This window comes from Fukomys damarensis, unplaced genomic scaffold (assembly GCF_012274545.1).
Source record: "Fukomys damarensis isolate Sample0158 unplaced genomic scaffold, DMR_v1.0_HiC HiC_scaffold_30, whole genome shotgun sequence".
NCBI classification, from domain to species: Eukaryota; Metazoa; Chordata; class Mammalia; order Rodentia; family Bathyergidae; genus Fukomys; species Fukomys damarensis.
This window is the reverse complement of record NW_022900942.1, coordinates 23,666,430-23,688,849: the sequence shown is the minus strand read 5'-3', so window position 1 is coordinate 23,688,849 and position 22,420 is coordinate 23,666,430. Positions and strand designations below refer to the sequence as shown.

Genomic DNA, 22,420 nt, shown 5'->3' with positions numbered 1-22,420 from the left:
TCATCTATTCCTTAAAATTAATTTCATTTAGCTTCAGGTCTACCCACTTCCCATTGTCATTTAGAGGATCCACCTCCCCCCTGGACTCTTCTTATATTGTTTATCTTTCTTAAGTTTCTTGCTGCATTTCCCTTCCATATACTTTGTAAAGCATTCTGTACCTTATTCTCTTTGTAAAGTTAATACTGATTTTATTTTATGGATGCAAAAACTCCTTAATTACTTCCAAAGATTTTAATGCTTTAGTGAGTTGCAGCTTGAAGAGCTAATTTTTCATTTTATCTTAGGTTTTCATGATTATAAGTATTCAGCAAATCATGAATTTTAATCAGATGGATTCGCAGGATTAGCTGTCTCTAAGCTCCACAATGGGTAATCTGGGGCTTGTCCAGGCCACCATATGACACAGGTTAACAGTGGCTCTAAATATGTATAGTAATATCCCGGCAAAAGTTGAACACCAGTGTGGGGAAGTTTAGGTCAACTGGCAGGCTAAATGGAAGAAGGGGGGCAGTGTGCATATGGACCTTGTCAAAGAATACTTTCCTCATTAGCCTTGGTAGAGTGGCTGGGCTAAAATAATCCTGTTATTCTCACTCTTAACAGCCTATGCATTTTCCTCATACCCGGAATTGATAATGTGTTTCTTGTTCATTTATTTTGTTATGCTCTGTCTGAACTGCTACAGTATAAATACATTCATTCTGTGACGGTAAAGCCTTTGTCCATCTACGATACACACATTAGTCAATCAATAAATATTTAAGAAAAATGAAACACATATTACTCAGAACCAATCTAATAACAAATCTGAAAGAGCATAATAGATATAATATCCTAATGATATAGTCCACATAATTAATTTTATATAACTATAACTTGCAAAATCCTTATTTTGCTTTATGTTTGCTTGCTTATACATCCATATAGACACACTTAAACTCAATTATACAATCATATTATTAAGAAAGCAACACAAAAATCTAAGGCTTTTTAGTTTATAACCACTACATCAATGTTTTATACCTTATCAAAAATTATTCAACACATCCCTAAGACTCATAAATAAAATAATCTCAATTTATTTCAGTCAATAGCAAAATCCCTACAAACTAAGTGTAAACCTCAAAAAAGGTGAGTACCAAGTATGCCAAGCTTACATATAGTCAGTAGTATTAAACAAGGTCTATGATTCAGATCTGTTGCTTGTTGATTTCAGGAAAAACACACCCTGCTGGGTTCTGGGACAACCTGGTAGAATGCTTTGCCTACCCGTTAGAAGTCAATGTTTCTCAGAACTCTACTGTTGGCCTTTTCTTATCACTTTCTACATTCTTCCTAAATTCTACTACATGTTTACCAGTTTCCACCACCATCTTCATGCTGATGGTCCGAAAATCTTCACAATTAACCCACATCTCCTAAGATTCAAGCCCTTATTTCTAAGACATTAACTGGTGTGTTCAAATGTAAGTTGAAGTAATACTATCCAGTTTTGCTTCTCGAACCAGCTCTTCTTTTTATAAGACACAAAGGCACCAGCATATTCTCAATCAAGCAAGCCAGGAGCTAAGGAACCATCCTCATTCTCTTCCTTACTAACCCCATCTAACACTAACTCCCTACTAACCATCTTGGCCAACCAGGAAAGTCCTGCTGAAGTCATCTCCTTAATATGCAACACATATCTCTGTCTCTCCATCTACTCTTCCAGACATTCAAAAGTATCTAGCATGTGGCTCACTACTTAACAGAAGTAACAGAAAAAGACTTCAGTTTGGCATTTGTACTGATGTATACAAAAAGGCAGTTTACAAATAAACTAATTCATCTTATTTTTTACATTAATAAAAAAATAAGAGACTTACTTAAATGGTGTGAACAAAAATGGCAAAGTAGTTTCTTTTTTCTGAGTCATTTTCACCTGAGAACCAAGCATGAAAATATTTTAGTATATTATAATTAACAGAAAATGAATTTCATTTTGAAATATAAACACTCATAAAAATGGTTCTTTGGGGATAGTTAACTACTTTGAAAATAAATGGAATTTTGTATTTCTGCATTATTGCATAAATATTTAAAAGTAAAATGAATACTGTCTTACTAAACTCAATGAGCTGAGAATTAAGCATATCAATCTTGCAAAATAACAAACTGTAACATAATTAAAAATTATTTTCTTAACTCCTTGAAAACAAAACAAACCAAAGTTTTAATCAGAGAATCACTTTTTTAAGTTCCTAATATGGAACAGGAAATGTTATGATCTCTAATAATACTTCTATGGGGCAAATTCCAATTGATAAAAACTTTAACTGTAGTCTTTATAAGCATAAGTTAAGGCCAATATGAGTAATGGAGCCTATACTCCAGAAATGTGAAAATTTAAGACACTAGGAAAATATAAAAATCTGAAGTAAAAAATTACAGAAAATTTATTAGAGCAAGAAATAAAATATTTTACCTATTATATTCAATTTTTAAATTATACTATTATGCATTATTGTGCCTTTTTTTTTTTACCTTAAATTGTTCAAGTATCTGTACTGCATTTGTAAACATGCTCTCTGCTTTAAAGAGATCAGTGTTGTTCAGATAATCCACCGGAAGAGTGCCCTGCAAATAACAAATTTTTAAATACTGGCTTAGTATTAACATTAATTTTGCTCAGGCTGTTCTTAGAAAATGAAACAGACCTAAGAGAAAAACAATAAAGATAAGACATATGGACAAATCCCTGTATTAAACGAATCTTTTAAAAAAATCATAACTAAAAGATGTTCTATAATTTTTGTCACCAAGTGGGTAAAATAAATAAAGCAAACAAAATAATTTAAATTCAAATAAAATAATTTAAAACCTAACACTGATTGAAAGATTACCTCTATGGTCTAGATCATAAATGTACCCTAAAGGCCCATGTGTTAAAGGTTTGGCACTATTGGGAGGCTATGGAAATTTTAAGAGGTGGTGCCTAATGGAAAGTCTTCAGGTCTCTGGGGCCTATTGTCAAAGGAGATTATGAGACCAAAGCCTTTTCCTTTCTCTCTTTCCTGGCTTGATCATAAGGGAGAGGTTTGGCTCTACCATGCATCTTACCATGATTGCATCCATGGACTGAAACCTCTAAAACTTCAAGACAAAAGAACCGATTCTCTTTATTAGCTGACTACTCAGGTGTTTGTCATAAATAAGTGCTAAGCAGTGAACTAAGCAACACACACACACACACACACACACACACACACACACACACAAATCAATATGGTGTTCCACAGCTAGCATATTTAAGGAAAAAAAAAAGACATGTGAATGTCCTGTGTGTTGAAAGAGTGAAGACTGTTTTATGAAACTTTTGTTTAAATCCATACACACACTTATGTACACTATACACTATCCAGGTCATATTACTCAGAGTTATGAGAAAGATGATATATTTTTAAGGTAAACTTGATCTTGAAGAACTAGTAAGAATAGCTGCTTTTTGTATACATCATTTGTTTTGCTTTGTTTTTGGCTTTTCTGCATCCTGGTCCATCTGTAACAGCAAACTATTTTCTGTTGAAAACCCCTCCCCACTGGGATATATTCAGTGGGATCGACAAATATGCTGAATGTTTAAATTTTAAAATTATTATATAAAAGATATATTGCCACTACCCCCCACCTCAATTATTTCCCTATGCTTCAAACACACTTATCCTACCTTGCTACTTTCCAAAACAGTTATGGAAGTTCTCTTTCATGAGTATCTATTTAGTTGTACTGCCTCAATAACTTCCAAACACCTTTTGTAGTCGTTTCGACTTTGAAGAAGAGCCCAAAGTCACACAATGCCAGATCTGGTGAATAAGGTGGATGTGGACCTGTAATGTTCCTATGGCCTGCCTCTCAAATGGATGAAACTTGGAAGCAGCATTAATTGAATTTTTATCACACATCCTAAAGACACTCACAAAAGAGGACTTTCAAAAGTGCTTCCAAAAGTGGCAAGAATGATGGAGTAAGTGTTTTATGCAAGGCAAAGTATGTGAAGGGAATTAATGGCAATGTGTCTTTATAATAAAATTTTAAAAATTTAAAAACTCACTGTATATTTTGATCACATCTTGTAGGATGGTAGGTCTATAAACAGGGGCTTTGCTCTCTAATTAGGCAAATAACCTGGGTTGGACCACATAGAATTTGACTCTTAAAAGTCAGGAACAGAAAATGAAATGGTTAACATGTTATTCTACTCTATTGTTGTTATCCTAACCAGAATATTCCTGCCATGGGACCATGATTGGGTTCCTTCTTCTAAGTTTCTAGAGCTGTCTTGGTTCCTGGTCATTTCTAAGATTGGTTTTTGAATACCCCCATGATTCAGTAAACCATATCTTTCCAATAATTTGTCCGTAAGTGGACTGTCTCTGCTGCTTTTCATCACTTATAACTAGAGAGATATAAATCATATGCATCTTAGAAAATAAAAAATTGAGGGGAAGGGGTTTAGCTCAGTGGTTCCGCCACCTGCCTCACAAGTGCAAGGTCCCAAGTTCAATCCCCAGTACCAAAAAGGAAAGAAAATAAAAAATTGAGGGGCTTGGGATATAGAGTTCAGTGGTAGAGCGATTATTTAGTATGTGCAATGTCCTGGGATTGATCTCCAGAGAAAAAAGAAGAGAAAGAGAGGAGGGAAGAAGGTGGAAGGGAAGGGAAAGACAGTGGAGGAGAGAGGAAGAGATGGGAAGAGAAGGGAGAAGAGAAGAAGGGAGGAGAGAAGAGGAAAGGAAAGGAAAGAGCAACATACAATTTTTGGTCTTTTGTTTTGTTTTGCTTTTGTTGGGTTTTTTTGGTTTTTTTTGAGACAGGGTCTCACTATATGCAGTTGAGACTGATCTGGAACTCACTATGTAGCCCAGGCTGGTTTTAAACTCATAGCAATCCTCCTGCCTCAGCTTCCTGAGTGCTAGGATTACAGGTATGAGCCACCACGCCCAGCGAGGAACATACAATTTTAAATGTAAAGATTATACAGAAATACACAACAGCAAAATTTTCTGTGCAATTTTAATACTAAGTACTGATAATAACATTTTATTCCTTACCACTGAATTAAGGGGAAAGGGGACTCCAATAAGAGAAGCCATCAACGGTGCAATATCAGCCTACAAATAGAAAAATTAAATTCTAAGAAGTTTACAGATACAGTAACACCAAAGAAATTAAACAACTATATCTTGAAATATAAACATAACTGTTATAATCAATTACCTTTATTTGTTTCCAAGATATAAATCTCTAAAAATATTAGTTGCTAAAGGTGAATTTATGAAAAATCTGAAACATAACCTTTAAGAGTTCTCAATGTAAAACATATTAAAACAAAAATTACTTATCCTAGCTAAAAACTTGACTATTTTATGTAAGTTTTTCAGTATATGTAAAAGGATGCCTTAAGTAGTCAGAAAACACATAGCAATAGAGGACTTTAACTGGAGAAATGCATATGTTAACTAACGAAAGAAGTATCAAATTCAGCCAGCCATTGAAGTCTAGGAAATATATAAACAAAGAAAGAACCCAAATACTAATTTGCATATCTCCTTTTCATATTCAAATTTTCAGAAGAGTTACTTATGCTTCCTATCAGCCTTTTCTCATCTCCCATCACTCCTCAGCCCAACTTGTGTTGACTCCTTGCCTTCTTACAGAGTGCTCTCCCAATGGGAACAATCTTAACTTTTCTAAATGTATCTTACTGTTTGCACATTAGTCCATATACCTTTTCAGGCATTAAAGTGCTCAGAAATCAGAATGCCCAGTTTCAAATTTTTAGTTAAACTCTCTGAAACCTTGAATATGTTATTTAACTTCAATGTTTTAGTTACTTTATCAGTTAAAAAAACGAGTAAGCCTGGCACGATGGCACATACTCATAATCTCAGCACTTGGGGAGGCTATGGCAGGAAGATCACAAGTTCAAGTCCAGTCTGAGCAATTTAGTCACTTACTTAGACCCTGTCTCAAAACAAAAAAATAAAAAGGACTGGGAATATAGTTTAAGGCAAAGGCTCTGGTTTCAATCCCCAGTATCACAAAAATAAATAATAAAAGTCTCCCTTACAGTTATGACAGGACTAAACGGGATAATACTTTTTTAAAACTTACCTAGCATACAACAAACCTGCCATACTTAACACTTCTTAGTGATACTATTATATTACTAAACCTTTTAGCATCACTGTGTAGACAACTCCCTTCTTGGCCTATTTCTTCAATCTCACCAGCCACTCCCAAGTTAGTCATGTTTGGCCCTATGCTCTGAATCCTTGTTACCACTGATCTACCTTTAGTACTCCATCTCCCAGAAAACTGGAAATATCCAAAGTCCTCTCAATTGCCTTTTTTCCCCCTTTCCTCCAACTCTACTGTTAGCTCCTTCTAATCTGTTCATATGAAAACCAGAGAATTCTTTCATAAAAATTTTGAATCATGCCATTCTCCAGGGGTTCAAACACTTCGAGGGCTTCCACAACCTTTTAATATAAAGTTCACAAGGCCCAGAATCCCCCACAAGATCTCTGCCTACCTTCTGCTACCTCCCATAATATAGTCTCTGTGGGTTTTTTTCCTCATTGAGTTTATTGGTGTATTTTAGGTATACAATACAGTTACATTCATTATTGGGATCTTGTACCTTACATGACGGATCGTGGTTCTCATTTTTTCCCCTTGTCCCTGCCCTCCCTTCACCCCTCCTCCACTCCCCCTCTACAAACACTTCATTTACTCATATTTTTTTCTTTTCCCTTATTAGCTTTCCCCTACTTTCACACTTTCCCTACTCCTTTAGCCCCTTTCTTCCTATTTCACATTGTCCATTATATCATTAGGATCTTATGTACTATTATAGTTTATTCACATCAGAGAAACTATTTGGTATTTACACATGTGTGACTTGTTTATTTCACTTAGGAGTGTATCCATTTTCCTATGAATGAATCTAATTTCTCATTCTTTATGGCTGAGTAATATTCCATTTTTTAGAAAAACCACATCTTCTTTATCCAGTTTCCAATGGATGGGCATGGTACTGGCAAAGAAACAGATCTGAGGATCAGTGGAACAGATTGAAAGACAAAAAAACAAATCCAGATGTACTCAGCTACATCATCTCTGACAAAGGATCGGACCATCCTCACTGGAGGCACGACAGTCTCTTTAATAAACGGTGTTGGAAAAACTGGATCTCAACCTGCCAAAGATTAAAAGTAGACTCTTATCTTTTTCCATGCACTAAACTAAAATCCAAGTGGATTAAAGATTTAAATATTAAAAAAGAAACACTAAACTTGCTTGAAGATAAGTTAGGCAGAACTCTTGCAGACATTGGCATAGGAAAAGAGTTTATGAACAAATCCTCAGTAGCACAGGAACTAGCAGAAAGAATCAACAACTGGGATCTCATCTTATTAAAAAAGTTCTGCACTGCAAAAGAAACCAACAACAGAACTAAAAGACAACCTACAATGTGGGAAAAAAGTTTTACCAGCTGCTCCTCAGACAAAGGATTATTTTATAGAATACATAAAGAACTCAAAACAATCAGCTCCCCCAAATATAAAGATCCAATTCAAAAATGGGCATCTGAAATGAACAGACATTTCTCAGATCAAGTAAAAGCAGCAAGTAAATATAGGAAAAAATGTTCCACATCACTGGTCATTCAAGAGATGCAGATGAAAACAACACTGAGATTTCACCTCACCCCACAAAGAATGGCTGTTATCAAGAAATCAACTAATAACAAATGTTGGTGAGGTTGTGGAGAGAAAGGAACCCTTCTCCATTGGTGGTGGGAGTGCAGACTGGTGCAACCACTATGGAAATCAACACGGAGATACCTCAAAGAGCTGGGACTAGAGGTTCCATTTGACCCAGCCATCCCTCTGCTGGGTATCTTTCCAAAAGAATTAAAAGAATCGTATCACAGAGATATATGCATACCTATGTTTATAGCAGTGTAGTTTGTAATAGCTAAAACTTGGAAACAGCCCATTTGTCCATCAGTTGGAATCTGTGGTTTTTCTTTAAGAGCCTTTCACACATGAGGTACACACACACACACACACACACAGCACTGAGGATTAAACCTAAAGTTTTATGCATGGTAGGCAAGCACTCTAGCACTGAACTATACAGTATACCTTCAAGAAGTCCTGGTTCAGAGTTTACAGCCTCAGTCATTGGCAGATTTTTCCTTAGAATTTAACTAATAATTGTTTGCAGAACCCCCCCCCCATGATTTCACAGAAATCACAAATATCATCTGCAATTGTTTTATTTTGCAAGTAACCAATTTGAGAGCCTTATTCACTTTTTCCTTGCTGCTGGCTGATGCCATGTTACCCATCTCCCAGCAGAGGCACCAGCATTCCCACATTATAATAGGTTGCTGTATCACATGTAGCTAACTTGAGCATTCTTGGTTTTGTTCTTCTTAAAGCCCTGAGATCCCCAAGATGCTGCCAAGATTGCCTGTACCTTCTAAGGCTTTATTAATACAGTATTTTATTAAATTACATAACTGTGGGAGACATCGCATATGTAGGATTTAAACTATAAAAATAGGCATTTATAGGCAATTTTTCTGAACATATTTGAAATTCATGGTTTTTCACAATTTGTGAGTGCTCTAGGAATGTAATCCCCAAATTTAGAGGGTATACTGTATCTCTAGCCCTTTTTATTATTTTGAGTTAAGGTCTCACTACAATGGTCAGGCTGGCCTCAAACTTGCAATCCTCCTAAATAGCAGGGACTATAAGCACGGACCACCACATTTGGTACCAGGTGTCTTTTTAACTGGAGCTGTGTGCACAGGCTGCCCTTCTGCCTAGAAAGTCCTTCTGCTACTATCTTTGCCTCAAAATTCCGGCTGAATTTTCAGTTTCACCTTGACTCTCAGTTTCTCAGGGGCTTGACCATACAGTCTACAAGATATATCCACTGTATGTGCTCATGGCTTCACAGGCTTCTTAAGCATTTATTACAGATATAATTTCATTGATTTGTGTAATAGTTTGATTAGCATCAGTTCTCAGCTCTGGGAGAAGAGACTGTTTGCTTTTACTCACCATATATCCTTTACAATTAGCACAAAGTTTAACATACTGCAGCTTTATAAAACAGTGGAAGGAATGAACAGATTTTTAGCTGGATAATTTCATTTCACCAATGCATGTGAAAAGATACTGTTCAGGTAAAAATTATAACATGGTTAAAGGTAAAGTATGTGTTGAAAAAGAAAGAGCAAGTGACATAAGGAAGATAGGAAGGAAGGAAGGAAGGAAGGAAGGAAGGAAGGAAATCTTAATAAGAGTTTTATTAGATTTGTGCATGGAATATACAATGGAACCATGATGAAACATGACAGAAATTAAACAAGCACACAAATTTTAATTCACATAAAAGTTAATTATCCAGTATTATTTATAGGGAGTCTTTTTAGTTTTATGTAGGCTTTAAACATTTTACACGAAAGAAATTAGTTGTGCTAAAATATGTGCACTAAAAGTATTCTCCTTAGAAGTGAAGTATTTTAAAAAACAGTTATTACTAGTACATTTTTCATATTTTTATTTGAACTTATAGAAGATTGAATTTGAATGTGATTAAATTGAAGTGAATACCTGATTAACATCACTCCTCTTCCACTGCTCCAGTCCCCATTCTGAAAGACATAATCAGAAACAAGATCTGGTATTAAGATTTTAAAAAGAATTAATTATTGTTTTTAGGAATATCCAATACTTCATGGAAAAAGATAAGTATTGGAAACTTGGCTCTTTTAAGCCAAGTATGAATTTAAAAGGTACTTTAAAAGACAAAGGTATATGTTTAAAAAAAAGTTAAAAAGAATAACCAAAAAGTAAGTATTTCATGTTTTGTGTGGTTTATTAAGCTTTTTAATTGCTCATTTTGAGATAACCATTTCAAAAAATCAAAAGCTAAGAAAGTTGTTTCAAAACGTCAAAAGCTAAAAGGGAAGACAAAAGTAAAACAAATCATAACAATAACAACTGTCAGCATAACAACAATCCTGTTTGAGAAAGTTATTAAGGCAATTAATAGCATAGTAGTCAATCCAATTTTTTGTTTTGTTTTGTGTTTTTGAGGGTGGAAGGTAGCTGCTTGAAAAATATTTTAAATTGTCAGGTGGGGGATTTAGCTCTGTGGTGCCGCTGCCTGCCTGGCAAGCTCAAAGTCCCAAGTTTGATCCCCAGTACCAAAAAAAAATTTTTTTAATTGTAGCTGTGGTACTTCTGTGGTCATTAACTCCAAATGTTTAAAAGTGTACACTAAGACACTATTAAAATTACCTTCAAAGATATCCACATTTTCCTTTCTCTCTACATGTAAAAGGAGAAACTTCAATGATTGAACACTGATCAACACAAGTAATAAACAGTAATCAAGACAATTATGAGACCATGTATTTTTGTTTTGTTTTGGTTTTTTGAGACAGGGTCTCACTATGTAGTTGAGACTGACCTGGAACTCACTATGTAGCCCAGGCTGGTCTCGAACTCACAGCGATCCTTCTGCCTCAGCCTCCAGAGGGCTGGGATTACAGGTATGCACCACGACGCCTGGCTATTCTTTGCTTTTTTGGTTTTTTGGTTTTTCTGAGACAGGGTCTCACTATGTAGTTGAGACTGACCTGGAACTCACTATGTATGAGACCATGTCTTGATTTAATGGCTGTCAGATATACTACTAAAAGGGTTCTAAGATATTTTTATAATAAAATTTCCTATTAAGTCAATACATTTAAAAATATTTTCCTATTCTTACTGATCAGCTGGCAAAAATTTACAATAACCACCTGATGAAGAAAAAATGTAACATGATATTTAATAGCCATCTGAGAAAAAAACACATTCCTTCTCTGATGATTCTTGAAGTCATTGTGGTTCTTCTCATTTTACTGAAAAATGAAATGTGAAAGTAAATTTAAATCTCCTAAGAATGTAAAGGTACAAGATCCCAATGATGAATGTAATTGTACTGTATACCCAAAATGCACCAATAAACTCAATGAAAAAATCACCAAATCTCCTAAGTATGAATACTCATTTACCTTTGCTTCTACAGAGTCCATCAAAAAAATATAAATCAGGAAAGAAAATTTTGTGTAAATATTTTAATTTATTGGATAGCATGAGATTAATATAAGTTACTTTTGGCTTCTACAATTACAAGAGGCACCCCAAGTGGTAGTCATTAGCTTCCAGACATTAATTAGTATGGCAAACTGCTGAAATGTGCATACATTTTTTGATGGACTCTATTTAGACCCAAGCTAACCTATTTACCACAGAGCAGCCAGATTGACAGTTACTTCACCTAACTATAATCCTGGCAGTGCTCTCACTAACACCGTTTAATGATTTAGCCCTGCACTCAGAATTCATTACGTTTCTCCCCATGGCCTTTGATGTCTGTCATGATCTATTTTTTTCCTCACCTCTCCAACGTCTCCATTCATTGATTTCTCCCTAGCTCAAGCAGTATTAGCCTTCCTTCTGCCCTTAAATAAGCTAAGCTCTTCCTATTTTATTCCTCTGCCTAGAGTCCTCTTTCCTTCACCTTTACATGTATGGCCTCTCTTATCCTCATTGTGAACAAATGTACTATTTGATTAATTTATGAAAAATATCTTATTCCATAAAGAAAATTCTAGGTTACTCCAAATGTTATATACATGCATTTGGGTAGTGACTATATGTGTATACACACAAGTTAAATTCATTAAGCTAATATACACACACACACACACACACACACATACACACATTTATAGTAAATGTACTTTATCTATTTAACTAAGTATCATAAAATTTTAGGGCTGGGAATATGCTCAGTAGCATGTTCTTAGCATATGTATGGTACTGGGTTGGATCTCCAGAACCACTGAAAACAAAAACAATTTCAGGAGCCCAGTGCTAACTCTTACCTGTTTTATCATATAACTCTATTTCCCTTCAAGGCAAAATTGTAACTTTGTTTATAACTGCTTTTAATCTCAATTTTTTTTTCTTTGAGACAAGAATCCAAGTTGTCCAATCTAGCTTTAAACTCCTGGAGGCCTTGAGCCTCAGCCTCACCTTCCCAAGCAGCTTTGCAGGTGCATGCCACCACTCTCAGCTTGATTATGGCGGTTTTAAGGTTATGAGAGCGCTAAGTTCTGAGAAAGAAAGGACTATTCCAGAGATATGTAGTAGATTAATAAAAAATCCTCCGGATTTTTTCGTGTTTTTTTTAGAAAAACATTTATTGGTATATTTTAGATAAATATAATAACATGCATCATGGGGAATTTGTACCAGTACATGACATATCTTGCTACTTCTTTTTGTTCCCTATTTGCCGCCTTTTATACACAAAAGTTTTGTTTCCATTTTTTCCTTAAATTTTGTTTTTATTTCCCTGTCCTTTCTTTTCTTTCTCCTCCCCCCTCCCTTGCTCCCCTTCTCATTTGAACATTTTCTTCCCACTTCCCAGTGGTTACTGTAGATTTTAGTTCTTATTTCCACTTTTAATTTCTCACATCAGAGAAACAATGTGGTATTGAAACATGTGTGTTCAATTTATTTCACTTGAGTATGGTCTCAAGATGCATCCATTTAGTAGATTCTTTTCATCTTGTACTTAAACAGATCTGGAACAATAACAACAGTGTATTAACTGCCTTTTACATATGCGTCTTCTGTATATCTGCGATTTAGCCTGATGGTCTCCACTAGTACTGATAAATGTCTAAGAAACAGCCCTCTGAAAAATGCACCATTACATATTAAAGCTACACTACTGAGTACAGTACTCATCATGCCCTTCTGTTTTGATCAGGGCTGAATAACGGTACCACATATTTCTTTTCTTTTTTTTTGGTACCAGAGATCGAACTCAGGACCTTAGGCTCACCAGACAGGCACTGTGCCCACTGAGCTACATTCCTGGCCCAGTACCACACCTTTTTATCTAATAGGTATATCTTCTAGATATTGTGATCTTATAACCGATACATTGTATTCTGTTTGGGTTGGAAAACTGAAATCAAATTTACAATTTACCTCTAAGAAATCTTAGGTTTCTTCTTATTTATTTTATATTTACTCTGCAATATATTTAAATTAATTAAATTAGTAGATTAAAAAAAGCTAAAAAATTCAGTTTCTAGGCATTTAGAAAGCTATAAATAAATATTATTAGCTAGGATATACTGGAAAATGTTTAGCAAATGACTGCAAAAAGAGAAACAAACAAACAAACAACCAAACCAACCCATTGAGTTGCATAGAAACAGTAATGACACAAATATCAATATGAGATTTAAAACTATAATTTGAAAAGTGATTCTTAAAAATTAAGTGTTTAATTTTACTTTTATTTTCAAATATGATATTTATAAAAACAATACAGACAAATGTTTATACCTTTCAAAAACTCATCATCAAATTGCTGAGCTGATACTTTTTGGGGATACTTAATTCCAGCTCCCCAAGTTACCAAAGGAGTTAAAGTTTCTGAAGGATGACCAGCCCCATGGGAACCTATAAACAAGACATCAAGAATAATAAGACAAATACATAAGAACTTTAGGCTAAATATTTTTAAAATACATAGTCATAATGAGTTGATCTATATAGCATTAATTCTAGTGCCACATTCTCTTTTTTTGTTTTTTTTGAGACAGGGTCTCACTATGTAGTTGAGACTGACCTGGAGCTCACTATGTAGCCCAGGCTGGTCTCGAACTCACAGTGATCCTCCTACCTCAGCCTCCTGAGTGCTGGGATTACAGGCGTGCACCACCACGACCACCACATTATTAAATGCTTACAATGTCTCATAAAAACTAGTTTGAAAATATTCTCATAAAATAAGTGAGAGTATCAACACCCAAAAAGTAAAAAAAAAAAAACAAATCCAAACAAACAAAAAACAGTCAAAATGTCTGTTGAGTGACTCTAGTTAAAAGAAAAAGAATAACAGTAAATGATAGAGGACATGTGACCATTATAGGAGTGGCAACAAAAACAAAGAATAGGTGAGAGCTTTAATGAAGCTTAGGGGAAGTGGTGTGGGCCTCCGGAGAGGACAGCAAGGTCAAGGATCCTTTTCATTCAGACCACTGTAGTAGGATAGAACCCAGCCCACTAAACTTCTATCTTGTGATTTGAGGGCCCAAACCTTATGTTTGCATTATTTTGTCCTCTGAGTATATACTACATTTGCCTTTGGAACCTCACAGGGACAATTTTAGCAATGCTAAATTGTTAACCCCATTTTAGTATCACCTCCCTTTACTGTAACATACAGTGAATTCTAGATAAATAACAGGTACTTCTTATTTTCTTCTTCATACTATTTTCTACTTTTTCATTTATAAATGAGCATATATTCTTTTTACAATTAGAGCAAAGATTTTTAATGTAAGATCGGCCCTTTTTTATACTAACATTTTAAGAATGCAATTATTTTGCACTAGACACTTTATACATGTAAGAAAATATCTAATCCTCTCCACATTCTAACATATGTATAAGTTGTATTTATTACCACTTTACTTGTAAGATACATATCACTTAGACTAACCCCAGTCTGTCATTCCATGGTCCGAGGTAAAGATAAATGTCGTTTTCTCATCATTTCCATAAAATTGTTTAAACATGGACACAATTTCTTTCACTCTGTCATCAACTATTTTAATATTGTCCTTATATTCTCTGTTTATAAAGAAACAACAGAACAAATTAAATTAATTTGTAGAAATCGAATTTACTCAACATGGTCTCATTACATTAACAAGCAGGAATTTGTAAAATTAATCTTTAATATATTAAAATGAAAGATGTTTAGATTATTGAAAATAGTTTTTTTCACTTTAGTGAAGCAAAAAAAAACAAATAATTTTCAGAGGTGATTAAAAGGATGAAATTGATTAGCAAATGCATTTTGAGGGGGTACCAGGGATCGAACTCAGGTCTTTGTGCTTGCACAGAACCACTGAGCTAAATCCCTGGCCCAGCAAATGCATTTTAATTAATGCTTTTTTTTTTTTTAAGTCTCAAAGGAGAAAATGATGACTTTTATTGGTACATTTTAGGTATATAATATAATGACATTCATCACTGGAGATATGTACCTTTACATAATATATCTTGATTATTATTTTTCCCCATACCCCTACTCTCCCATCGAACTCTCTACCCCTCTCTATTTACAAAAACTTTGTTTCTATTTTTTCCTTTTCTCCTATTTATTCCATTCCCCTCTTTGCTTTCTCCCACCCCTGTCAATTCCCCTGCCCCTTTGCAACTTTTCTCAAAGAAGTAGAAATACAAAATAAACATATGAAAAAATGTTCGACATCACTGGTCACTCAAGAAATGCAGATGAAAACAACACTGAGATTCCACCTCACCTCAGAAAGAATGGCTGCTATCATGAAATCAACCAATAATAACAAATGCTGGTAGTGGGGCTGTGGAGAAAAAAGAACCCTTCTCCATTATTGGTAGGAATGTAGACTGGTGCAACCCCTGTGGAAATCAGTACGGAGATACCTAAAAGAACTAGAACTAGAGGTCCCATTTAACCTACCTATTCCCCTGCTGGGTATCTCACCAAAAGAATTAAAAGAATTAGACCACAGTGATATATGCTCACCCATGTTTATAGAGGCAGTTTGTAACAGCTAAAACTTGGAAACAGCCTAATTGCCCATCAAGTGGAGAATGGATAATGAAGATGTGGTTTATGTTTGTTTTTTTGGTTTTTGTTTCAATAAAATGGAGTACTACTCAGCCATAATGAGAAGTTAGAGGCATTTATTGCTAACAGTATGCACATTGAGGCAATACTCCTAAGTGAAATAAACAGAACACACATATGTAAATACTGGTGTGAGAAACTGAAAGTGTAAACAAGGATCAAAATGTATAATAGATAATGTGAAATATGAAGAAAAGTCTTCCTCTTTCTTATTGTCTCCAAAAGTGAGAAAAATATTTGCTGTTACATATAAGGCATGCTGTGGAAATATAAAGACAAAATTTATACAGTCATTTTCTAGATACAGTAATGAAGGAATAGAATACATGTAATGTAAAAAGTAATCTCATTAAAATATTTCTAAAATATATATATTTTATGTGGCTTGACAAATGAAGAATATGGAATATATGTACAGGATGCTTTTCACTTGTTTTAATGTCTAGTGTGGCTAAATACATGATTTTAACCACTCCATCACCTATATATCCTATAATTCAGAAATTTATTGCTTACTTTATTTAAAATATTAGTTCTGATTTTATAATTACAAGAAAGTATCTTAACAGTTTAAAAATTCAAACAGTATCTATTATTCTCAAAAAAATCAAATTGAATATAGCATTAAAATTACCTTGACGATGGTCGGTGAGCATGTCCATTTGTATCTATTCCTAATAAATGTAAGAAAAAAACTATTTTTTCTTCATTTATTTTAGAAAACAAAGACTGGTTGTTTCTGGCAGCATGAAAGAATTCCTATATATAATAAATCAGTTAAAATTTTAGTTCATTTACTTTAAGAAGCACTATTGATGAAAACATTTAATTAAATTTATCTATCACTACAAAATTAAATTATCATCATTCACTTTGTCCTCCAGATCTACCAACAGCAAGTCTTAGTTATCAGTCCAAACATCTATGATCATCTATTTTCTGTTACAGTTAGGCCTAAAGAGGTTATAAAAAGGCGATCTTAATTTCATGAAGATTTAAAATCATTTTTACCACATATATAACTTAATAAAATACAACAAATTGAAGAAATATTTTGTTATGAATCAAAAGCAAAACAGATAGTGACAAATGTTGAAAAACAATTTATTTTTAAATATCCTCAGAGCTAGACCACTTCTCACTGTCCTGTCTGTACCACTTTAGTTCAACGATAATCTCTCATTTAGAATAATCTAACTACTTTTCTTGCAGCCACTAGAATCTGTTTTTCACACTGTCTGATAGAATGATAGAACTTAATGAAATACAATTCAAAATTTATTAATTTCATATGACAAACTAGATCCATGTAGTCATAAGACAAATGGACCATCTGTACTCACATACACATGAACATGTATTTAATTACCTACGGAAAGTGTTTATAAATTATTTTAAATAAGTCAAAAGAGCATGCCAAGATACATAATTGTTCATATAAATGTCTCTAGCTATAGGAATATTAACTTTTAACATATTTAACTTTTCAGCAAAAGTCTAATACATTTAAGTATATTTTTCACAGAATTCATTACAAATGACTAAAAAAACACAAATAGCGCCATTAGAGAAATGGAAATTTCAAGAATAGAAAATTTTAAACTATGTAACCTGCTTCCATTCTCCTCAAAAGTATAAAATCTCCCCCAACTTCATATGCATTTACATACCCTGTAAGAAATTTTAAATCTAGATGGGAAGGGCAAGTTTTTAAAAAATTCTAAACCTAATTGAAAATTAGTGCCAATAACAACAAAAACGTCTGGCTTGAGTTAAATTTATAATTTATTCCATAACTGGTAAAAAAAATTCTGCTCCAGGCACTGACAAATATACAATTAAAAATATATTTATATAAATTCATATATATATGTATTCAATATATATATTTAGCTATGTTAAAAAGTACTATTCGTTTGTATTTGGATACAAGGTTTGTGAAGCTATGAAATAAAATCTGGGAGAATTCAACCTCTCTCTCATGCTAGATTCCCATTGTATTTTGATCTTCTCGATATAAGAGGCAAAATATGCTTCTAGATTCTTTTCCCCCAGTGTTCAATGTTCTTTTAGCCTTTAAGCCTCTACTTTGTATGGTCTCTTTGTATTTAAACCACTCATTAATTTCTGAACCTAACAAATATTTATTATGTATCCTGGAGACTGCTTGATGAGTAGCCCAAAATGCATTCTCCCTTTCTCCTCAAGTAAAAAACTTTGATTTTATGAGACATCTCAAAACTTAAAACCTACATATTTTCCATCTTTTCTAGCAGTAATTGAGTAGGAGAGAAGGTCCTTTTTTATCCTCATATTGTTGGCCTAAAACACAAAGCAATGGCTGGAACTCCAGCATTTTCTTAGATTGTGACATGACCTGCAGATAAAACTCGCGCTCTCAGCATAGAGAACTTTGGGACACTGGGTCTTACTGACCACACAGTGTTCTGACCATACAGTCAATCCCTGGCTGCCCACTTGTTTACCAAGACAGAAATAAACTTTTAAGTCATTTTTTTCCTACTATACATGTGTCTGTGTGCCTCACAGAAGTTTATACAAGCTGAAAAAAACCTCAGATATATCTACTAACAAATCAGTTTCTAATACTTTAGGTAAATACATGTTTTGTAAAGTGACCATTTACTAGCACACACCTTAACATTATCAAAAACCCATGTATCCAGTTTTGTTGCATCATGGGCACCAAAATCTTCTCTTTGAGCATCATAACTGTATGCATAAATATGGTCTCCACTAGCACCTGAAAAAGAAATTTGGGAAAATAATTTTTAAAAAGTATTTTAAACAGGGCCAGGGATTTAGCTCAGTGGTACCAGCACCTGCCAGGAAAAAGCTAGGTCCTGAGTTCAATCCCTGGTACCAGAAAAAAAAAATCTTAAAAAAAAAAAATCTATATATCTATATCTATATCTATATCTATATCTATATAGATATAGATATAGATATATTTTTTTTTAACAATCACAAAACTCCGGAAAATCATTTAATGATTTACTTATTTATTTTAGTTTTAGTTTTAGTTTTTTTGAGACAGGGTCTCACTATGTAGTTGAGACTGACCTGGAACTCACTATGTAGCCCAGGCTGGTCTCAAACTCACAGTGATCCTCCTGCCTCAGCCTCCTGAGCTCTGGGATTACAGGCATGTACCACCAAGCCTGGCTTAAAGATTTATTTTTTACATTTTAATTCTTTTTTTTTGAGACAGGCTCTTGCTATTTTGTCAGGCTAGTTTTGAACTCCTAGGCTCAAGCAATGCTCCTTCCTCAGTGTCCTGAGTGCTCGGATTGTAGGTATGTGCCACACTTGGTTCTATTTAGGGATTTTTATGAGTAATCAGAAATTTTAAAATCACTTTGTTTCATGATAGGGAAAAGAAAGCAGGAATAATTAACATTTATTTATTTTACAGACCATGAACCATACTATGTACTTTAACATATTCCTTTGGTCCTCACAATAACATATTCTGATTTCACATTTACATTACACATAAGCTAGTTAACTTGCTAAAGTCTAAATTCTTTTATGCGATAAAGCAAAAATAAGCACCAAAGTTTCCCTTCTTTTAAGGATTAAACTATTTAAAATGTATGTTTCTTCACAATCTAAACTACATTTCAAAAATATGGTATATAAACCTTCCTAAAGCAAGAAAAAATTCAAATATTTCTTTTCTTATTCATTGACTGTGCACTTTTCTCCATATCAGTTAATAAATATTGCTTATAATCGAACAGTTTGGAGATGTCAACAATATATTGATCTTATAGATTTGCAAGATTATTAATAAACTAATCAATTTCTTTGCTTGACGGACACTTTCAGATTATAAGGAAGAAATATAAGAAGTAAAGACAATTTCTATAACATCAGTTCAGCTCTAATGACCCTGCTCAGCTATACTGCTATTCCTCTGCTTGGCTATTCTACTTAGTACAGCCCAAATAAAGAGATCTGAGTGAATGAGGCAGTTACCATAAGAAGCAGGATAATCCTATTAGATTATATCTGATTCAGGCATTGATCATGTCCCATCAACTGTAGCCATAAGTAGGAAGGCTAACTTGAAAAGCCATAGCAACTAAATCTGCCCTCACCACCACCAGCTCCTCGAAAAGCTAGTGATTCCCAAAGAAGGAAATACATAGAGGCAAGAAATTTGATTATTTTTTGCCTTCCCAGAGTAATAATGTTCTATGAATATCATATGTAAAATTCTGAATATATATGCATATATATATTTTTTAATTCTGGACACATAATAATCTTCAACAGTTCCAATTATTATAATTATAGCCATGGCTAAGAATAATGTTACAAAATCTTTCAATTAAGTAAATTGATCAATCATTGTGTTCCCAGTAAAAAGCATATGACATGAAATTCATCCAACTGACTTTATAAAATAATATAAATGAATTTTCTAGTCAAGAGATGTTTTAATACTTTCATATTTCTGCACATAAATAAATACAACAAATCCAATGTCATATTCAATATTGTGAATTGAATAATGGCATTTTAATATAGTAAATGCCAAATCAATGCCATATATATCAAATGCCAAAATATATGACATACTCAATATATCAAAATACTATAGAAATTATAAATATAAATTTAATGTTAAAAATTTATGTGAATATATATTACATTTTTTAGTAATTTATGGAAGAGTAATGAACCACACATTAACATAATGAAGCTATGTGTGAACATTTTAACTGTTTCACATTTATTATCTAATTTAATACTAAAAACAAACCTATGAGGTAAAAAATTAACAATTTTACAAAAATTTTACAAAAAGAACTGAAGTCCAGAGGTTCTCTAATATATTAAAGATTATAATGTTGTTAAGTTATAGAGCCATACACCATTTCCTTAATTCTGAAATATTAACTTATACAGTTAATACCAAATAAACCCACATGTCTATCTGCTTTAATATATATTTCTATTTCAGAGATATGAAAATATTTATCTCAAAACCAATAAATATGGTATAGATAAAAAATTTAGCATAGTGGCTAGCTATAAAAAATTTAGCTATTGCTAGCTGAGGAAACACAATCAATGACTCTTACCCTTGGCAAACATAGGCAAGATATCCGGACTTCCCCAGCTCCACGTGTACTTGCTTTCATTAAAAAGAGAATCAAATTCTACAGGATTTTCCTTCCACCCTGCAGGTAATGGAGAAAAAAAAGCAAGCAAAAACAATAGCAAAAAAATACATAATGAAATAAAATCCAAAAGACCCATTCTTCAAATAGTGTTATTAGTTGGAGAACAAACACAAAACTAATGACAGATCATGTTATACATATTATATCATTATTTTAAAAACCTAACAGGAGATAACTTATTTCTTACTAAAATGTAAAATCACTTTTGAATTCTTGAGAGTAACATCTAGGAAAACCCACATCCAACAATATTTTTTTTGTTTTTGTTTTTTGGTACCAGGGATAGAACTCAGGACCTTCTTGCCTACAAGTGCAGTACCACTGAACTATATCCCCAGCCCTCAACCATATTCTTTCAAGAGCACAGCATGATAAAAAACTAAAGCTTAGTTCCAGACTCACTACCAAAGTATGTTCATGTAAGCAAAGCATGCTAAAAATTTGTCAAAAGTATCTCAAAATACACTTTTCAATGTATAACATAATTAGTGGCAAAAAAAGAATATTTATATGATAAGAGTTTCATTTAATTAAACTAAGTAGACAATACCTTTGGCAACTGCACTGACATCTTCATAAAACCCAGCTATCAGGGCTACATGCCCTGGCCGAGATTCTGTTGGCACATGTGTATGAGATATACCCCAGCTGCCTTTATGCATTATGATATTCCTAAAAGATAATATAGTTGAACAATTAACATAGACTCTCATAGGACTTCAGGAAAATAAGATCATTACAGAAGAAATCAAAACTAAAAGAGTAGCGGAGGGGAATGTAACTCAGGGGTGGAGTACTTGCCTAGCAGTATAAAATCAAAACGAGCTGAAAATTAAGAAAGAAGAGAGTCTTTCAAAACCCATTTTAGCCCAGCCTTTTCACCAACTTAATGAAGTAGCATGAGTGCGACTGGTAAATGGACAAAGAACTACTCAACCACTATAAAGAATCATGAGACAAAATACACCATTGAGGCTTTAAGCATAAAATACTGAGATGGTTTGTTACACAGATATAACTGATATATAAAATATTACTTACACACCAGTGTTAAATTTTATTTGTGATGATGACAGTATTGTGGTTATATAAGAAAAAGTCCTTTTTTTTTTTTTTTTTTTTTTAAGTACAGGGGATCGAACTCAGGTCCTTGCACTTTGGAAGCAGGCAGCAGCACCACTGAGCTAAACCCCAGGCCCAAAAAAGTCCTTGTTCTTAAGACATAAGTGCTGAAGTATTTAGGAGTAAAATGTCACAATGTCTGATCTACAAATTATTCAGGAAAAAATAATTAAAAGTAGGCAGGTGCACATACACACCTGTGTGTGGGAAGGTGAAGGGGAGTATGTCTGTGTGTTAATACTGAATGCAAATAT

At 33.6% G+C, this 22,420-nt stretch overlaps 1 protein-coding gene across 6 annotated transcripts in view; it reads right to left on the bottom strand.

Moving 5' to 3' along the window:
- Pign (phosphatidylinositol glycan anchor biosynthesis class N) overlaps positions 1-22,420 on the bottom strand; it is a 131,767-nt gene that overhangs the window by 96,181 nt on the left and 13,166 nt on the right. For 4 of the 6 annotated variants that reach the window (XM_010644863.2, XM_010644866.2, XM_010644864.2 and 1 more), the window contains 10 exons: positions 21,595-21,716; positions 20,943-21,041; positions 18,486-18,592; positions 16,463-16,587; positions 14,650-14,780; positions 13,488-13,604; positions 9,681-9,721; positions 5,094-5,153; positions 2,527-2,619; positions 1,869-1,924 (listed from right to left, as the gene is read on the bottom strand). In XM_010644863.2, coding sequence (XP_010643165.1) covers positions 1,869-1,924; positions 2,527-2,619; positions 5,094-5,153; positions 9,681-9,721; positions 13,488-13,604; positions 14,650-14,780; positions 16,463-16,587; positions 18,486-18,592; positions 20,943-21,041; positions 21,595-21,716 — 951 coding nt within the window. The remainder of the gene's footprint in view (positions 1-1,868; positions 1,925-2,526; positions 2,620-5,093; positions 5,154-9,680; positions 9,722-13,487; positions 13,605-14,649; positions 14,781-16,462; positions 16,588-18,485; positions 18,593-20,942; positions 21,042-21,594; positions 21,717-22,420) is intronic. The other 2 variants (XM_010644868.2, XM_019210785.1) reach the window with 1 other exon arrangement.